This window comes from Lepidochelys kempii, chromosome 5 (assembly GCF_965140285.1).
Source record: "Lepidochelys kempii isolate rLepKem1 chromosome 5, rLepKem1.hap1, whole genome shotgun sequence".
In the NCBI taxonomy this organism is placed as follows: Eukaryota; Metazoa; Chordata; order Testudines; family Cheloniidae; genus Lepidochelys; species Lepidochelys kempii.
Window position 1 is genome coordinate 89871608 of NC_136384.1, and position 18901 is coordinate 89890508.

At 45.0% G+C, this 18901-nt stretch overlaps 1 protein-coding gene across 10 annotated transcripts in view; it reads right to left on the reverse strand.

The window, feature by feature from the left end:
• The window catches only part of AOPEP (aminopeptidase O (putative)), a 387210-nt gene that overhangs the window by 120681 nt on the left and 247628 nt on the right, over positions 1-18901 (reverse strand). For 5 of the 10 annotated variants that reach the window (XM_073344964.2, XM_073344966.2, XM_073344967.2 and 2 more), the window contains one exon: positions 11111-11171. In XM_073344964.2, coding sequence (XP_073201065.1) covers positions 11111-11171 — 61 coding nt within the window. Of the gene's footprint in view, positions 1-91; positions 199-1043; positions 1102-11110; positions 11172-18901 lie in introns of all 10 variants that reach the window. The other 5 variants (XM_073344962.2, XM_073344963.2, XM_073344970.2 and 2 more) reach the window with 2 other exon arrangements.

An 18901-nucleotide genomic window follows, 5' to 3' on the forward strand; every position in this document is an offset into this window, starting at 1 on the left:
TCAGCTTAACTCATTGACCAAAGTTACGGGTGTTACGTCATTATTAGCCTAGCACAGGATGAAAAGCGGCTACAGTCCTGTGGTGACTCACTTCTGAAACTTCAGTACATCCTGAAGACTGCTGATGCTCGATCTGATAAGTGGCAAATTCAACAACCCAGTACGTTTGACCTTATTTAACACAGCCACGGTATGTTTCTGGAAAAAATTATTCAGAAAATGAGTGGGTGCTGCAGAAATATGTACATTCATCACATGTACTCTATTATGTTGTTTTGTAGCCAGAAGATAGTCATGCTGTTCTGTGGAATTCTTCCACATCAGAAAGGATAGGCCAGTCATTACAACACATCCTCTGTTATATGACTTGATTTACACACGTGCATGTGAGATCAGAAACTAGTGGTTACAAATTGGAGGATGCACAGAATGACTTTATTATGGGTGAGACAAGGTCACTGAGGTAATATATTTTATTGGACCAACTTCTGTTAGCGAGAGCGACAAGCTTTTGAGCTTACACAGAGCTTTTCTTCAGGTTTTATTATGGGTGTAATACTAATGGAGATTTGCTAGTATTCAAGTTTTGCTAGTTATATTTTACATGACTGTAGTGCCAAATCTCTGTGGTCCTGTGCAAAGACTGTAGGGGCAGGATTTGGGGTAACATGCTGGTTGTAGGCCAATGGCAGAAATAGAGAAGCTTCCACTACACAGATTTCCAGTCCTCTGCTTCATGGTAGAGAATTGTAAGGGATACAAAAGGCTAATTCTTCCAGTGGGATGAAGACACCTCAATAGGCCCACATCCACATCCTGGTATTCATTCCTCTCCACCACTTGCACAACTACCCAGCCGAGTTTCTTAAGATGGACACTGGCGTGAAGATTTTGAATAGGAAAAAAAAAAGTAATCTCTGGAGGTGCTTCTTGGATGTGTAATAACAAATTCCATAGAATATTAAGTGCCTGCAGGTTGTATGTTAGGATAATCCTGGAGGAAAAATCTTAAACCCATTTTAGTGGATAATACTGTAAACTACCTGGGATAGTGAAGTCTTTTTGTAATCTTCTCTGTATTCTGCGGCTGATGTGGGTTTCCTGAATGGAAACCAATAAAAGAAAAAAAATCAAATAGACTGGCAACAACTAGATCCACTATAAAAATTATAAAAACATGGAAGAAAGATGAAGGAGCCATTTTACTAATTCAGAATAAGCAGTAGGACACACACTAACCCTGGACTACTGGAAGTTGGAAGCTGTGCCAGGTGTTGCTGGAAAAGTAGTTTTCCCCATATTTGCAATACAGCTTTAGATTTTATGTATGACCAAAATATTTTGATAATTTGGGCATTCTCACTTTATGTTTCCTCCAAATAAATATCTACTGATGCATTATATGTTTTATCCTGAGTGATGTCAAGCCCTCTAATATGATCTGTTTAATATTATCAGCAACACTGCTGGCTTTTTTGTGCTTTTTTGTGCAGTGGGAACTTAAAGCTGGGGCACTCAGAATTTTGTGGGAGCTCTCAGATTATCAGGTTTATGAATGACTTAAAATATTACACTGTATTTCAGTGTTTTTAATATTGTGTTGGCAAAATAAAAATGAAAAGCAGAATGGGTCAGATTGTGAGATAATTACGTAGCCAGAATCGGGAGCAACAGGTGCATCATGGTGGTGAGAGTCACAAACTCCCTCTTGATCCCTTTAATGCTCATGGGAGGGATTAAACTACTCTGAGCCTATACCCATTCCAGCAGTACATACTGCCTGACAGTCTGGAGTAGCATTGTCACCCAGTCGATTGGGGCTGATGGGAATGGAACTTTAGTGCCATGTATTCATATGGAAGAGAACACAACAATTCTACAGAGCCTGGTTCCACTTCGGTGCTGCTAGCCATGATCCATGTAGCCAACACAAGGACATAAGGGGGTGGTTTGTGTCCCCATACAGCCCTGTGCCAGCACACTAGCCAGGCTACAATTTGCCCCAAAATGAAAACTGTCTAAACTACTACTAAATCAGTTCTAACATAATATATGAGTAGCTTTAGATTATAATTTATAATGCAAGTTACTAACATCTTGTGAAATGCTGAGCACCCTCAGATCCCTTGACTTCAGTGTGAATTGAGGATCCTCAGCTTGCAAAATTGACCTCTCACTAACTAAGGTGTCCTATTCACTGAATGACAGGAACTCCAGCTTCTTTCACTAAAGTGGAAACCAGTTCCTGCAAGAGCGTGAGAATTGCTAAAGGCAAAAAGGGTAAATAATCAAAAAAGTTATTGATGGAAAAGAGTGAGAGCGGGAAGAGGTCAGTGTGCTGTTCTCAAAGGAAGAAAGAATAGTAAACCAGTATCATTTTAGCTGGCGTTGTTGTTGTTTTTTACAGAACATCTGAAATCTCTTTGTTCTTTAAAGACAATCTATAGTAATTTAGACTCTGCTGGATTTGTAAATATTTTTACCACAGGTTTTGCCTATGTAGGCTCTTGCAACAGATATTGAAATGACTTCCTAGCAGTTCTGGATATTCTTAAGTACTAATCATAGTTAGGAAGACATATGCAGCTCAGTTTTCACACCAACCAAAAGTATTATAGATTTCTTTTGCTTCATTTTACTCCCCACCTTTTTCCATAATTTTTGGTGTCACACTCAGAACAATCCCTTACAGTGATGGATAGAAGTAAAATTCCACAAACCATTTAGTGGCTGATTATTGGTGTGCTGACTCAGTGGCGCACAATTAACAACACTTTTTCTCCTTCCATCTGGATAACTGTTCTAAAAAGCAACCTTCTTGTTTGCTGTGTGGAATACAAAACTCAGCTAAATATGCCTGCTGTTATTCCTAATCAAGTCATAATCCTTTACAGCAAACTTTGCAGAAGAGTCTGAAAAGTCACTGGCTTGGTACCATGCCTGAAGTTTCTACATAATGCTCTCTAAATTCACTGACAAGAAACTTTGTTAATTCAGATTTAAACTTGCCCGATGGTGCCTCCTGCCCTTCCAGAACATTGAGTTCAGCTCTGAAAACCCAGAAATGAAGGCTTAAGGTATGTACCACCTCCACAATGAAACCTTAACTCTGCTCCATGGAGCTGGCAATAGCCACTGGGAATGGTTCAGTAAAGCTACTGTCATAAATTGACAGGAAGAAACAAAGAGAATGTGCCATTGTTTACATTGTGTGACAGATTTGAATTCCAGTATGTATTTGCATGCTCTCCAGCTGTGTTCACGTTAGGCAGAGTTGTACTGAAAGTTAGAGGGATTAGTTACAGCAGGTTGGAAGAGTTGTCACAAAACAATAACAGAAAATGTGGTAATAGCAGTAGTGCTGAATGACCAAAAAGATTAGTAGCGACTGGATGTCTAACATAGTGAATGCCATTGAAAATGAGATAGGATCAGAGGCTGAAATAGGGAAAAACAAGTTAAAAGTTACTTAGACAAGTTAAATGTCTTCAAGTCATCAGGGCCTGCTGAAATACACTCTAGAATACTCAAGGAGCTGACTAAGAAGATATCTGAGCCATTAGTGATTACCTTTGTAAAGTCATGGAAAATGGGAGAGATTCCAGAGGACTGAAAAAGGACAAATATAGTGCCAATTTATAAAAAGTGAAATAATGATAACCGAGAGAATTACAGACCAGTCAGCTTAACCTCAGTACCCAGAAAGATAATGGAGCAAATAATTAAGCAATCTATTTGCAAACATCTATAAGAGAATAAGGTGATAAGTAGTGGGCAACATGGATTTGTCAAGAACAAATCTGTCATACCAATTTAATAGCTTTCTTTGACAGGGTAACAAGTTTTGTAGATTGGGGGAAGTGGTAGATGTGGTATATCTTGACTTTAGTATGGCTTTTGATACTGTCTCATAAACAAACTAGAGAAATAAACTGGTTAGAAATCCATCCCCAGAGAGTAGTTATCAGTGGTCCACAGTCAAGCTGGAAGGGCATATCAAGTAGGGTCCCATAGGGATTAGTTCTGGGTCCGGTTCTGTTTAATATTTTCATCAATGATTTAGATAATAGCAGAGAGTACACTTTTAAAGCTTGCATAATATACCAAGCTGGGAGGGGTTTCTAGTGCTTTGGAGGACATAAATAAAATTCAAAATGATCTGGACAAATTGAAGAAATGGTCGGACATAAATAGGATGAAATTCAATAAGGACAAATGCAAAGTACTCCACTTAGCAAGGAACAATCACTTGCACAATGGGAAATGACTGCCTAGGAAGGAGTACTGTGGAAAGGGATCTGGGGGTCATAGTGGATCACAGGCTAAATATGAGTCAACTTCATTCTGGGATGTATTAGCAGAAGTGTTGTAAGCAAGACACAAGAAGTAATTCTTCCGATCAACTATGCACTGATTAGGCCTCAACTGGAGTATTATGTCCGGTTCAGGGCACCACGTTTCAGGAAAGATGTGGACAAACTGGAGAAAGTCCAGAGAAATAACAACAATTATTAAAGGTCTAGAAAACATGACGTATGAGGGAAGATTGAAACAATTGGGTTTGTCTAGTCCCCCTCTATTCGACATTGGTGAGGCCTCATCTGGAGTACTGTGTCCAGTTTTGGGCCCCACACTACAAGAAGGATGTGGATAAATTGGAGAGAGTCCAGCGAAGGGCAACAAAAATGATTAGGGGTCTGGAACACATGACTTATGAGGAGAGGCTGAGGGAACTGGGATTGTTTAGTCTGCGGAAGAGAAGAATGAGGGGGGATTTGATAGCTGCTTTCAACTACCTGAGAGGTGGTTCCAGAGAGGATGGTTCTAGACTATTCTCAGTGGTGGAAGAGGACAGGACAAGGAGTAATGGTCTCAAGTTGCAGTGGGGGAGGTTTAGGTTGGATATTAGGAAAAACTTTTTCACTAGGAGGGTGGTGAAACACTGGAATGCGTTGCCTAGGGAGGTGGTTGAATCTCCTTCCTTAGAAGTTTTTAAGGTCAGGCTTGACAAAGCCCTGGCTGGGATGATTTAATTGGGGATGGGTCCTGCTTTGAGCAGGGGGTTGGACTAGATGACCTCCTGAGGTCCCTTCCAACCCTGATATTCTATGATTCTAGTCTGGAGAAGGGACGATTAAGGGGGGGGACACATGATAACAGTTTTCAAGTACAATAAAGGTTGTTACAAGGAGACAAGAGAAGCAGCAATGGACTTAAATTGCAGGTTTAAAGGCTGGTTCAGGTTGGACATTAGGAAAAACTTCCTAACTGTCAGGGTATTTAAGCACTGGAGTAAATTGCTTAGGGACATTGTGGAATCTCCATCATTGGAGATTTTTAAGAGCAGGTTAGACAAACACCTGCCAGGGATGGTTTAGTTATGTAGTCCTGCCATGAGTGGACATGCAGGGGAGTGGACTAGATGACCTTTAGAGGTCCCCTTCTGTCCTATGATTCTAAGATATGTTCCTTGAAACATTAAGTATGTCTCATTTCAGTGCTGCAGGTTATATCAGTAGTGATGACAGGAGTAATCTTATCATAGGGATCGTCAGCAGCCTGGTGAAGGGACTGTACCATTTAGCAAGCCTGGAGTGATTTGCGTGGAGTAGACTCAGTATGAGCATAGGCCAGGTGTAGATAGCACCACCTTGCTGCTCCTGACCTAAACCCAAGCTTTGCCTTAGCAAAGAGAAGACGTTAACAATTTGTCCTACAGTGCTCATGTACACTGTTCCCTTCATGTTCTGCAGCATCTAAAAAGGCTGAGTGCTAGTATGTATGTTAATGGCATGCTGGGGCATTGCTCAAAGAGGGCAGAGTTAAGATTGTGTTGTGGAACTGATGTTTATTTTAACTGTGTATTTCCTGGTTTTCAGAGGTTTGAATGCAGCTGTACTTAATGTTTTGGAAGGGCACCAGGCACTCCCTGGACAACCTTATCTCTGTGTTAAAGTATTTTGTCAGTGAAGTTCCTAGGTGTTTAAAAAGAAAAATCACAAAATCAAAAATATGTTGTTTTTTGTAGGAGATACTGTTAAATTAGGGAAGTGTAGTTACCGCTCTGGACAGCACTTTGAACTCCGATGCACTAGCCAGGTACACAGGAAAAGCCCCGTTATCTGATTTTTTTTAATTAATAAAGAATGCATGGTTTCAAAACAATAGATACTTTATTTCAAAGGGGGGAGGGTGGTTGGCTTACAGGGAATTAAAATCAACAAAGTGGGCAGGTTTGCATCAAGGAGAAACACACACAACTGTCACACCGAAGCCTGGCCAGTCATGAAACTGGTTTTCAAAGCCTCTCTGATGCACAGCACACCTTGCTGTGCTCTTCTAATTGTCCTGGTGTCTGGCTGCTCAAAATCAGACATCAGGCGATTTGCCTCAACCTCCCACCCTGCCATAAATGTCTCCCCCTTACTCTCACAGATATTATGGAGCACACAGCAAGCAGCAATAACAGTGGGAATGCTGGTTGCGCTGAGGTCTGACCAACAGCACCAGCGAGCTTTTGAACATCCAAAGGCACATTCTACCATCATTCTGCACTTGCTCCTTACTACTGTCCAGGCTTCATGAGCCATGGGAACAAGGGGTAGGCTGGGGTAGGTGTGACCATGCAGTGCTGCCAGCTGGGAGAGCAGCCTGAGGCAGAAGCCTCCAGCTCACAGGAGAGCAGTGTTGCAGCAGAAGCAGTGGAGCCGAACACCATGCCCTGGAGGTTGCTAGGAGCTGGGCAGGGAAGACGTTCCCAGAATCCCCAACCAAGCTACATGTCCGACGAGGACAGCTACCAGTCCTACTTCACTGTCTGCTGCAGAGTTGCAGGAAAGCAGAGTTGCAGCGGAAGCGGTGGAGCCATACACCATGAACAAGGACAACTAGCAGTCCTACTTCACTGTCTGCTGCGAAGGCACACAAGAGCTGCTGCTGTGTAGCAATGCCAGCTGCTGCAGGTGCTTCTGTGTCAAATGCTTGGAGATCCTGGTCGGGCAAGGTACCTCGGGCAAGGCAAAAGAGCAAGAGCCCTGGAGCTGTTACATGTGTCAACCATAGAAGTGGTATGGGGTGTTACAGCACCAACCGGACTGGAATGTACAGCTGCAAGACTTCTTCACCAGCGACAAAGGACAGGAATGTGATGCACCTAAAGTCTAAAAAGGCACGCACATTTCCCAGAGTCACTACCCTTGATAACAGAACATAAATGATTGCATTGGCCACTTGGATCACAGCAGCCCCCACAGTAGACTTGCCCACAACAGCAGCGGTGACGGTGAGCTGAGCAGGCTCCATGCTTGCCATGGTATGGCATCTGCACAGGTAACCCAGGAAAAAAGGCGCAAAATGATTGTCTGCTGTTGCTTTCACGGAGGGAGGGGCAACTGATGACATATACCCAAAACCACCCGGGACAATGTTTTGGCCCCATCAGGCATTGGGAGCTTAACCCAGAATTCCAATGGGTGGCGCAGACTGCAGGAACTGTGGGATAGCTAGCCACAGTGCACCACTCCATAAGTCGATGCTAGCCACTGTAGTGAGGACACACTCCGCCGACTTAATGAGCTTAGTGTGGACATATGCAATCGACTGTATAAAATCGAATTCTAAAAATCGACTTCTATAAAATCGACCTAATTTCGTAGTGTAGACATACCCTAAGTCTGCAGCTACAACTTACTCTTAGCAGTATAGGAGGATCAGAGAGGTGGGAAGTGGCCCATTCATCTCAATTAGATGTTCTTAGCTAAAAGAGAATACCCAGTTAAGATGAATACAGCCTCAAAACAAGTTCTGAAAGGTGTGAACTGATTCACTCATCTCACTGGATGTTCTTATCTTCCCTCCCTTGGTTCCAGTGCTTGTGGCCAAACACCATGCACTGATTAGGCCTGTTCTCAACTCCTCATTTGGTTTCAGCACAGTATGCTTGGTGCATGCCCTGAGCATGTTCTCAACTCCCAAATATGATTTCAGTGCTGCATACAGTGCCAGGCATCTAACTTCCCCATTCCATTCCTCACCCCAGTGTCTTTATTGTATGCCTGTGCCATGGATCTAGCGCAGAGGTGGGCAAACTATGGCTGGCGGGCCACATCCGGCCCGCGGGACCATCCTACCCGGCCCCTGAGCTCCTGGCCTGGGAAGCTTGCCCCCGGCCCCTCCCCTGCTGTTTCCCCTCCCCCAGAGTTTCAGCTCACTGCACTGCTGGCACAATGCTCTGCGCAGCGGGGCTGTGAGCTCCTAGGGCAGCACAGCTGCAGAGCCACGGCCTGACCTGGTGCTCAGTGCTGCACGGCATGGCTGCCTGTCCTGGTGCAGCCGCGCCACCAGCTACCGGTGCTCCAGGCAGCATGGTAAGGGGGCAGGGAGCGGGGGTTGGATAGAGGGCAAGGGAGTTTGGGGGGTGGCTAGGGGTGTGGATAGGGGTCGGTGAAGTCAGGGCAGGGAACAGGGGAGTTGAATGGGAGCATGGGTCCCAGAGGGGCAGTCAGGAAGGAAAGGAGGGGTTGGGTGGGAGGTGGTGGGGGGAGTCAGGTAATAGGGAGCGGGGGGGGAGTGGATGGGGCAGGGGTCCCGGGGCGCAGTCAGGAAGGAGAGGGGGGTTGGATGGGGTGCTGGGGGGCAGTTAGGGGCGGTGGGTCCGGGCACGGTCAGAGAGAAGGGTTGTTGGATGAGGCAGGGGTCCCGGGGGGCAGTCAGGAAGGAGAGGGGAGGTTGGATGGGGCAGGGAGTCCGGGGGCGGTCAGCGGACAGAGAGCAGCAGGGGTGGATGTGGCTGGGGTCACCGGGGGGGGGGGCGGGGGCCGGGCCATGCCTGGTTGTTTGGGGAGGCACAGCCTCCCCTAACCAGCCCTCCATACAATTTCAGAAACCCAATGAGGCTCTCAGGTCAAAAATGTTTGCCCCCCCCCCCCGATGTAGCGTGTCTGTTCTCAGCTCTCCACTCACTCTCAGCATGCCATGCACTGAACTTGCTTCATCACTTTTCCCATCATGGCCTCAGCACTGTGGGAACATATAATGAAACAGGGAGAGAAATGCTGGGGGGGCGGGTAATAGAGATCTAGAGTTTAGGGGAAGAGCTGAAGCCTTCCTAGATCCCACACTGCGCAACTCTGATCTTCCTTCCTTTCTTCCCCTCATACTCCTGTGCTGCTCTGCAACCATCCTTTCCCCCTAGGAACAGCTACGTCAAAGAGAGGGGTGAGCCTGGAGCCCTTTCCCCACTGTTGAAGTCAGCTATGGGGAAGGGAGGGAGTTCCGGGTTCTTTCATTGATCAGGGAGCAGTGAAGGAAAGGGGAGCCCCCGAGTCCCCTTCCTCAGCCTTGTGGAGATGCAACAGGGAGGAACTATGTAGGTAGGGGGTATTTGTAGGGGAGAGAGGGAGGCGGAGGAGGGCACAGATGGTTCTACTTCCCTTCTGAAGGGGAAGGTGCCCAATTTTTTCTTCTTATAGTTCTGGTGTCATGTTTCTGAGTTCCTAGAGAGCAAAAATCCTTAATAATTGAGGAACCAAAGCAAAACTACATTTTTCTTCAGCAGAACTCTGGTCATTGAACTGGGTTTTCAAAAACAGTGTTTAGATGATCTCTTGCATTAATAAGAGTAATTGTTTAGGGTGTGTGTTGGCAGCTCAGTAGCTATGGCAGAGCACAGCCCTAAGGATGAAGGTTAGCAGAGAGGCAAAGCCACCATCCTATACCTTCCCAACCCTCACACCTCCTGCACTGCTCTAGCACCCCCGCATTCCTCCCCCTCCCCACTGCTCCAAAATCACCATCACACCCAATATTCCAAATGTCAGGACCAAAAAGGTGATAAGAATCTGAAAATGTTATGAGCAGCTCATGTTAGGGGACCTGTCTATCAGAAACACCTTGAACAAATGAGCCAACAATTCGCTTTCTTTTGATCACACTCAGTTCCATTGTTCAGGAAACCCATGAAGAGTATGAGTTATGATTACATTACCCTAATTGATTACTATAGTCCTTCATCTTCCCTCTATTTAATTAATGCTGATTTCCTTGACAATACTTCTAACGTAAAATCAGAATCTGCATGTGGATTTTAGAGTACTTTAAAATGTCTTGGTTTCAGGGTAAAACTTACAAAATGCACCCCTGCAGAATGCAGGCAAAAGGGCAGGGAACATACATAATACATTCTCTCAAAGCTGCCAATGGTAGTGCTCAAATTCATGGTGCATGGGTGCAGCTCATGTTCAATGAGCAGTGATAGTCACCCTGAACCGCCTAATTACTGAGATACCACATTGCCTGCAAACCTTCTGGCTTCCAGAGAGCCCTAATCTTGCTGTACACATGCATTTCACTTTTTGTAGGCACTTCAGTTTGGCATGTGCGGACCTGGAGTTACAAACTTTACCCTTAAAACCTTTTTCAATATTGCTTCCCCAAGGGGACAGTGGGTACCATGAACTAGTTTAGATATATCCCAAACAACTGAGGTCAGTTTGGGAAAAATCAGAGCCAGAGGTTGAGCCTGAGGTGTGCACAAAAAGAGTTAGAAGAACCAGGTGATTTTGTAAAATGTTTTTTTAAGCTGACTCTCAGGAGACCCTGGCTCAAATGACCACAAATTTGGACCACTAACACAACCAATCACCCTCAAGAGACACAGCAAATTCAATCTGAATAATCGTGCAGATTTTAGAGAACTTACAATAGTCAACCTTTCAAGAGAAGTGATGCTCAACCTTAACTAGAGCAGAGGTGGGACTTCTCTATAACACACATAATTCATGTAACAGATTGGGAAGATCTGTGATCATACTCAACATTCATGAAATATCAAAGTACAGATAATTTCATATTGGAAAGCACACTTTCCAATGATCACAATGTTTAATAATAAAATAAGGTTTCAAAGATTTTTCTTTTGGCAGCTTGTTTGCAATGGATAAAACTGTAACTAACAAAAAGGTGAGTCCCATTCTATACAGTATAAAGGCATGCAGAGCAGATGTCATCAAAACAGAGATTTATTTTGTGTCATACCTGTGATTGTAGAGGCAGAGATTTGAACAAACAGTCATTGTCTGAAATCTATTGAGAAAAGATACTTTGCATTTACCTTTGGTATTCCAGAAGTGTCAAGCCAGGCCCCGATGATATTTTCAACCGATAGTCCGTACCTTTAAAATAAAATTAAACTTGTTTCATGGAACATACATACACAAATATGTATATTTTCCAGAGAAAAACATGTAAAAATAGAATAAAAACCTTGTAGACTAAGCAGTAGTTTATAATCCAGTTCTTGTTCTTTTTAATTAACATTACCAGAGATGACACTTGCAAATTAAGACAGATCTGATTCTATGTTTTTCAAACTAAAATGATTAATTCAGTGACTATGAAAGCTGACAGAAAAAGTACAAGAAGCTAAGCTGCATTTATGAAACACATAAGCATGAGCAGGTGCTCTGTGGTTCTGTTTGTGTGGCTTTTCTGTTTCTCTTTTCTGAGAAAGAAACAAAGGGAGCAAAATTAACTGGAGATTGTCAAAATCAGTATTTTACTGAGGCAGCAATCAAAATGAAAGGAAAAAATGCCAGAGTTAAAACTGACATGAAGTCTGAACTGCCTTAGATGTACGGACTTTAAAATGTACTGCCGGACTTAAATCCTCCTTAAAGTTGGTAAGTATATATATTTGGATGTCAGCTTTTCTACACCTGTTTCTTTCCCTCATAACATTTATGGGTAAACTCACAATGCACTCTGAAACCATAACTGCTAAGAAAGGAAACAATCTGTTACATTTGAACTCAGTGGGACTGAGTTACTCAAGTACGTAAGTATTTGTATGATGAGGCCCTAAATTTGCATCCTAAGTTACATGTACGCTTGCATGCTTCCCTGGATACTTGTCCATGTATTGCTAGCACACGTACCCTGGTACCCATACTGAGCATCCACATATGCTGTGCTAGTCATAGCAGTACACCGTGCACAGGAATATACTCATACCCACACTGCCCATTTTCAGTATGTGATGGTAGTGCTACTATTTCAAGGACAATATCCCACAGTCCTTTCTGTCACAGGAGACACTCTGGGAACTGCCTTGCTACATGTAGCTGGTACTGTATGCCACATTTGTCGACGGCAACTTCTGATCATCTCTCCCTTCTGCCAAACTTCACTGAAGACATGGAGCAAATCCCTGATGGTATGATTCTGCTTCAGCTTGTAGGACAAATGTTCATGCAGTCCAGTACCAGATGTTGGACAGAATGGGCCCAGAAAAATTTGAGATGCCTAAGATGGCTGATCAAAGGGGTAAATAAAAATCCACTGGGGTAACATGGAACACATGTTGAATGCTGGGATTACAACAGTATGCCCATGTGGGGAGTGCTGCTTCTAGTCCTAGAGAACTAGCATGGTGTGGTGGGACCACATAATCTTGGAAACCTGGGATGAAGACCATTTGCTACAGAACATCTGAATGAGGAAGCAGACCTTCACGGAATTGTGCGAGCATCTTGCACCAACCCTCCAGCTCCAGACCACTCATTTTCAGAAAGTGCAAAAGTGGGTGGCTATTGCCCTTTGGAAGCTGGCAACAACCACAGGCTCCAACTTCTCCTGGCGCCGGTGGGTGCTCGCGCCCCTGCCCCACCCCTGGCCCTGCCCCAACTCCACCCTTGCCCCACTCCCATTCCAACCCCTTCTCCACAGTTCCCGCCCCAACTCCATCCCCTCCCTGCCTCCTCCCCTGAGCGCACCGCGTTCCCTCTCCTCCCCCTCCCACAGCTTGTTACGCCGCAAAACAGCTGTTTTGCGGTGGCAAGCACTGGGAGGAGAAGTGGGGAAGGCATGCTCAGGGGAGGACGCGGCGGTGAGCTGGGTCGGGGAGCTGCCAAGTGTGTGCAGAGCACCCACCAATTTTTCCCCATGGGTGCTCCAGCTCCAGAGCACCCATGGAGTCAGCGCCTACGGCAGTAACTGGCAACCTGGTTGTTGGTTGCAAACCAGTTCTTGGATGGGAAGTCAACTGTTGGGGTGATGATCGTACAGGTTTGACATACCATCAGTACCGTGATCTACCCACAGGGAGTTGCCATAACCAAAGTCTCTGAAATTATAGTGGGATCTCAGAGGATGGGGTTTCCGAACTGTGCCGGAACCATCAATGAAACACACATCCCAATACTTTGTTCACCAAAAGGGACCAGTGAATATGTGATCCACAAAGGTTAGTATTCACTTGTTCTTCAAGGCTTAGTAGACCACAGGGATGGATTCATGAACACCAACATTGAACACATAGAAAAAGTTCATGATGCCAGGATACTAAGGAGGTCGGGATTGTACCACAGTGGAGAAGAATGGGCTTTATTTCCCAGAAGCGATGTGGTTACATACAGTTTTGCATACCTGCGCCTCATAAAGCCATATGCTGACATCACTGTCCCAAGAAAAAGTGAATTAAACTACAGACTGAATAGCTGCAGAATGAGAGTGGAGCGCACCTTTGTGCATTTGCAGGCTAAATACAAGGTCAACAGATAGTGTAGCATAAGTAGGTTTCAGAGTAACAGCCGTGTTAGTCTGTATTTGCAAAAAGAAAAGGAGTACTTGTGGCACCTTAGAGACTAACAAATTTATTTGAGCATAAGCTTTCGTGAGCTACAGCTCACAGATGAAGTAATACCCACCTGCTGAAGAAAAGAAACAGCTTGACAGAGCGAGAAGAGTACCCAGAAGTCACCTACTACAGGACAGGCCCAACAAAGAAAGTAACAGAATGCCACTAGCCGTCACCTTCAGCCCCAACTAAAACCTCTCCAGTGCATCATCAAGAATCTACATCCTATCCTGAAAGACGATCCCTCACTCTGACAGATCTTGGGAGACAGACCAGTCCTCGCTTACAGACAGCCCCCCAATCTGAAGCAAATACTCACCAGCAACCACACACCACACAACAAAAACACTAACCCAGGAACCTATCCTTGCAACAAAGCCCATTGCCAACTCTGTCCACATATCTATTCAAGGGACACTATCATAGGACCTAATCACATCAGCCACACTATCAGAGGCTTGTTCACCTGCACATCTACCAATGTGATATATGCCATCATGTGCCAGCAATGCCCCTTTGCCATGTACATTGGCCAAACCGGACAGTCTCTATGCAAAAGAATAAATGGACACAAATCAGATGTCAAGAATTATAACATTCAAAAACCAGTCGGAGAACACTTCAACCGCCCTGTTCACTCAATTACTGACCTAAAAGTTGCAATTATTCAACAAAAAAACTTCAAAAACAGACTCCAATGAGAAACTGCAGAACTGGAATTAATTTGTAAACTGGACACCATTAAATTAGGCTTGAATAAAGACTGGGAGTGGATGAGTCATTACACAAACTAAAAACTATTTCCCCATGCTAATTTTTCCCCTACTGTTACTCACATCTTCTTGTCAACTGTTTGAAATGGGCCAACCTGATTATCACTACAAAAGTTTTTTTTTCTCCTGCTGATATTAGACCACCTTAATCGATGAGTCTCATTAGAGTTGGTATGGCCACCCCCATTTTTTCATGTTCTCTGTATGTATATATATTTTCCTAGTGTATTTTCCACTGCATACGTCTGAAGTGGGCTTTAGCCCACAAAAGCTTATGCTCAAATAAATTTGTTAGTCTCTAAGGTGTCACAAGTACTCCTCATTCTTTTTCCTAAACTTGAGGAAGAGCTCTATGTAGCTCGAAAGCTTGTCTCTCTCATCAACAGAGGTTGGTCCTCACACCTGGTCTAAAGCTTTCTCTACACTGGACTTTTGTCGGTCAAACTTTTGTTGTTCAGAGATGTGAAAAAAACACACACATGAATTACATAAGTTTTACCGATCAAAACCACTGGTGTGAACCGTGCTTTGTCGGCGGGAGAACTCTCCTGCTGACAAAGCTACCGCTTCTCATTGGGGGTGGAATTATTTTTTTTCGGCAAGAGAGCTCTTTCCTGTCAAAAAGGAGTGGCTACTCTGTGCACATTTTAGCAGCACGGCTGTAGCAGCACAGCTGTGTCACTAAAAGGTGCGTAGTGTAGACAGAGCCTTAGGCCCCGCCTACACTGGCAAGTTTGTGCGCAGTAAAGCAGCTTTGAATGCTGTAACTCCTGAGGTGTACACACTGCCAAGCCACTTAGTGCGCAGAAACTGTGCAGATATAGTGCGCTAAAAAAACCACCTCTACGAGAGGCGTAGAGCTTTCTGCACTGTGGCTACAGTGCTGCGCTGCTAGTGTAGACACCGTGGTGATTACAGCACTGTGATTGGCCACTGGGAAGTGTCCCACAATGCCTGTTCTCACCTCTCTGGCCATCAGTTTGAACTCTACTGCCCTGCCCTCAGGTAACCAACCTTCAGCCCCACCCCATACATTCCTTTGCAAATTTGAAAGTCGCCTTTCTGTTTGCTCAGTGATGCATGTATGGTCTCAGCGCATCTTTCCAGGTGGCCATGCCTGCTCCATGCACCAGGCAATCCCCTGCTTGGAGCTCTGCCGAGCTGCTGGACCTCATTGGCATTTGGGAAGAGGAGGCTGTCCAGTCCCAGTTGCGCTCCAGCAGAAGGAATTATGATGCCTACTGTGACGTTACTGACTTGAACTGGGACCAGATAGATCATTGTTGCAACCAAGGTCCTGTAGTGGCACCAAATCCTACATAAAGGGGGTCATATGAGGTGTCTAAGATAAGGTTATGGTTTGCTGGTTATGATTATGCTATCTATATGTGTGTATCATTTTTGAAGTTAAAGTTAAGAATATTGGCTCTATACTGTCTGTATTTCAATCTTATGATATGCTTCTTGGTGACATCCCAGACAAGTTGGTGTCAGCTCTGCCTAGCCTGCTTGATGGCCCATTAAGGACTATCAGCTATACAACTGACCCATTGAGAGAAGGCAGACACGCCTTATGACTCAGCAAGATATGCAGGGACATGCCTTTGGACAGAATTCTGAGGTTTTTATGTGGACTTTATGTGTGATGTTATGATGCACTGTGCCACCAAGAAAAAGGAACTGAAGGAGTGGCGGGACAGCAAGAAGAGGTATCGAAAGGAGAATTCGGCACACCAGAAAGAAGCCACAGAGCAGCTCTTAAACATTATGGAACACCAAGCGGACATGCTCCAGACGATACAAGCTCTTCAAACCGAGCAGCTCCACGCCCGCCCTCCCCTGCAGCCACTGTCACAAAACTCTTTCCCATGCGCTCCCCCACACACCACCAACACACTCTTATCAACCTCTTGGCTCCACTCTCTACCTGCAGCATTCCACTCCTCACAGTCCAGCAGTGTGGACTCCCACTACTCACTGCACTCAACACCCATCCATCTTCAGTTTGGCTCTACTGAAGTACAGCACCCGCTGCATCATACTCCAAAGGAGAAGGTTGGGTATGATCCCTGGACATACACAAATCTGTAGTCATCCCGGGACCCCTCCTCCTCTTGAGACCTTCCATTTCCACATTCCTTCCATTCCCTCCTCCCTGTTGATGATTTTTTTCATTTGACTCTCTCCTCTGGTTGTTATCTTTCAATAAAATAATTGTGTTTATTCTTTACTCTATTAAGTGAAAGCAAATAGAGCACTGCAAAGTAACATAAAATTATGTTAAGGCCCCTTCTTGCATCACGTGCACCATTTACCTCCTAGCATTACAAGCACTGCAATCCCGAGCATAGCAACAAATATTAGTGGCTTTCAGCTTCAAATTGCTGCCTCAAAGCATCCCTGATCCTTATGGCCCCGCACTGTGCCCCTCCAATAGCTCTGGTCTCCGGCTGTTCAAACTCAGCCTCCAGGTGCTGAGCCTCTGCAGTCCAGCCCTGAGTGAAGCTTTCACCCTTCCCTTCACAAATATTATGGAGCATACAGCACACGGCTATAAGAATAGGAATATTGCCATCAGCCATGTCCAGCTTCCCATACAGGCATCGCCAGCGGGCTTTTAAACAGCCGAATGCATACTCCACAGTCATTCTGCACTTGCTCAGCCTGTTGTTGAACTGCTCCTTGCTGCTGTCAAGTTGCCCCGTGTATGGCTTCATGAGCCACGGCATTAAGGGGTAAGTGGGGTCTCGCAGGATCACAATCGCCACACGCTTCTCCAGCAACCTGGCAGCTCTCATTCTCATGTCCTTGTGCCACAGGGGTTGGTACGAGCTCATTACACAGTCCCATGAATGTGGCTTTCCTCATGCAAAAGTTCTGCAGCCAGTGCTCGTCATTCCAGACGTGCATCACAATGTGATCTCACCACTCAGTGCTTGTTTCCCAAGCCCAAAAGCAATGTTCCACTGTGGTCAGCACCTCTGTGAATGCCCAAGTAATCTCGTGTCATAGCTACTAGATGTGGTGAGATCAATGTCGCACGCCTCTTGCCTTTGTAGTTTAAGGAATAACTCCATTGCCACTTGTGACGCGTTGGTCAATGCGAGCATCATTCTTGTCAACAGCTCTGGATCGATTCCACCAGCCAGGAAGAGGCAGGACATGCAGTACACAAACAGTTGAAAGATGGAGCCAAATGTGGATGGAAGCACAGGGATTGCTGGAATGAGAACCAATGCATCACAGGGTACTGGGACAGGACCCAGGATGCCCCGCGTCCCCTTCCGCCTTCCCACATGTCTTAGTGGCAAGAGAGAAAGAGGTACTCTGTGGGATAGCAGCCCAGAGTGCACCGCTCCAAATAGCACTGCAAGTGTGAACATGCTATTGCGCAGCCAGCTGTCAGTGTGAACACACAACAGTGGTTTTCCTTCAGCACTCTCTGAGTGGCACTGTAACTTTGCCAGTGTAGACATGCCCAAACTGAAAGAAGACATTTGAGTGAGGGCCCTCAGGGTTAACACCTTTGCCATGGTTTTGCACTGCAATGACTGTGCGTATATGCACTTTACTGATATCACTGAGCAAATTTTTTTATATGTTAACCTTGTTCAGGATTCTTTATGGGCAGCACTTAAGCATTGTTAAAGTAATGTAACAACAATTCTGAAAGATTTTTGGAGCGCCTTCACACATACTTTCTTCACAGTGTTTTCTCACACCATTGCTCACAGCACCTATTAGCTACTATGCATTAGTACTCCCTTTGCAAGTGGTGACCCTTTGGTTGGAGTAGGGGAGGAGTAGATCAGGAAAGCCATCATTCAATGTTAAGTATCTTCACTGTTAATTTCCTTTTGTTCCCTTTCTCTGTATTGTCAATTAAGTAATTAACAAAGCATTCTGGTGCTTTGGGCAGCAACAGTTATTTCACAGCTTAGTTCATGAAGCCTGATTTGGGTTTTTTTGTATGTTTGTTTTGTTTGTTTCACACTAGGAAATTCACAGATGTGGGGGGAAGGGATGGAAAGGACAGGATTCAATGCATTTCTTTGACACCACACATTTACAGAAATCACAGGCATGCTGTGAATCCTGCTGACCCATCCCAAACATGTGAGAAATATCACATTGACTATGCCAGTGAAGTGAACAATAAATTTTATTTACAGACATACATCGAACACAGAGCTAAAATGGTTTGTAAAAAGAGAAAATGAACAAAAAACCTGGTCAAATTTCCCGAGAAAAGGGCAAACATTACTGCCTGTGGACATGTCTTCTTGCCCTTGCCCTTCCCCTTCCCCTGACAAGAGGGGAGAACTGTGAAAACTGGGACATCTCCTGCATGGAGTTTGGGGGCCAAACACAGGCTGGGCTAGAGGGACTGAACTGGGCTCATCGTTCCCCTCTTGCATGCTGGGTTGGGGAGTTCCCCAGTGAGGGATTTCGGGTGCTCATGAATGATGTTATGCCAGGCATCCAGCATGCTTCT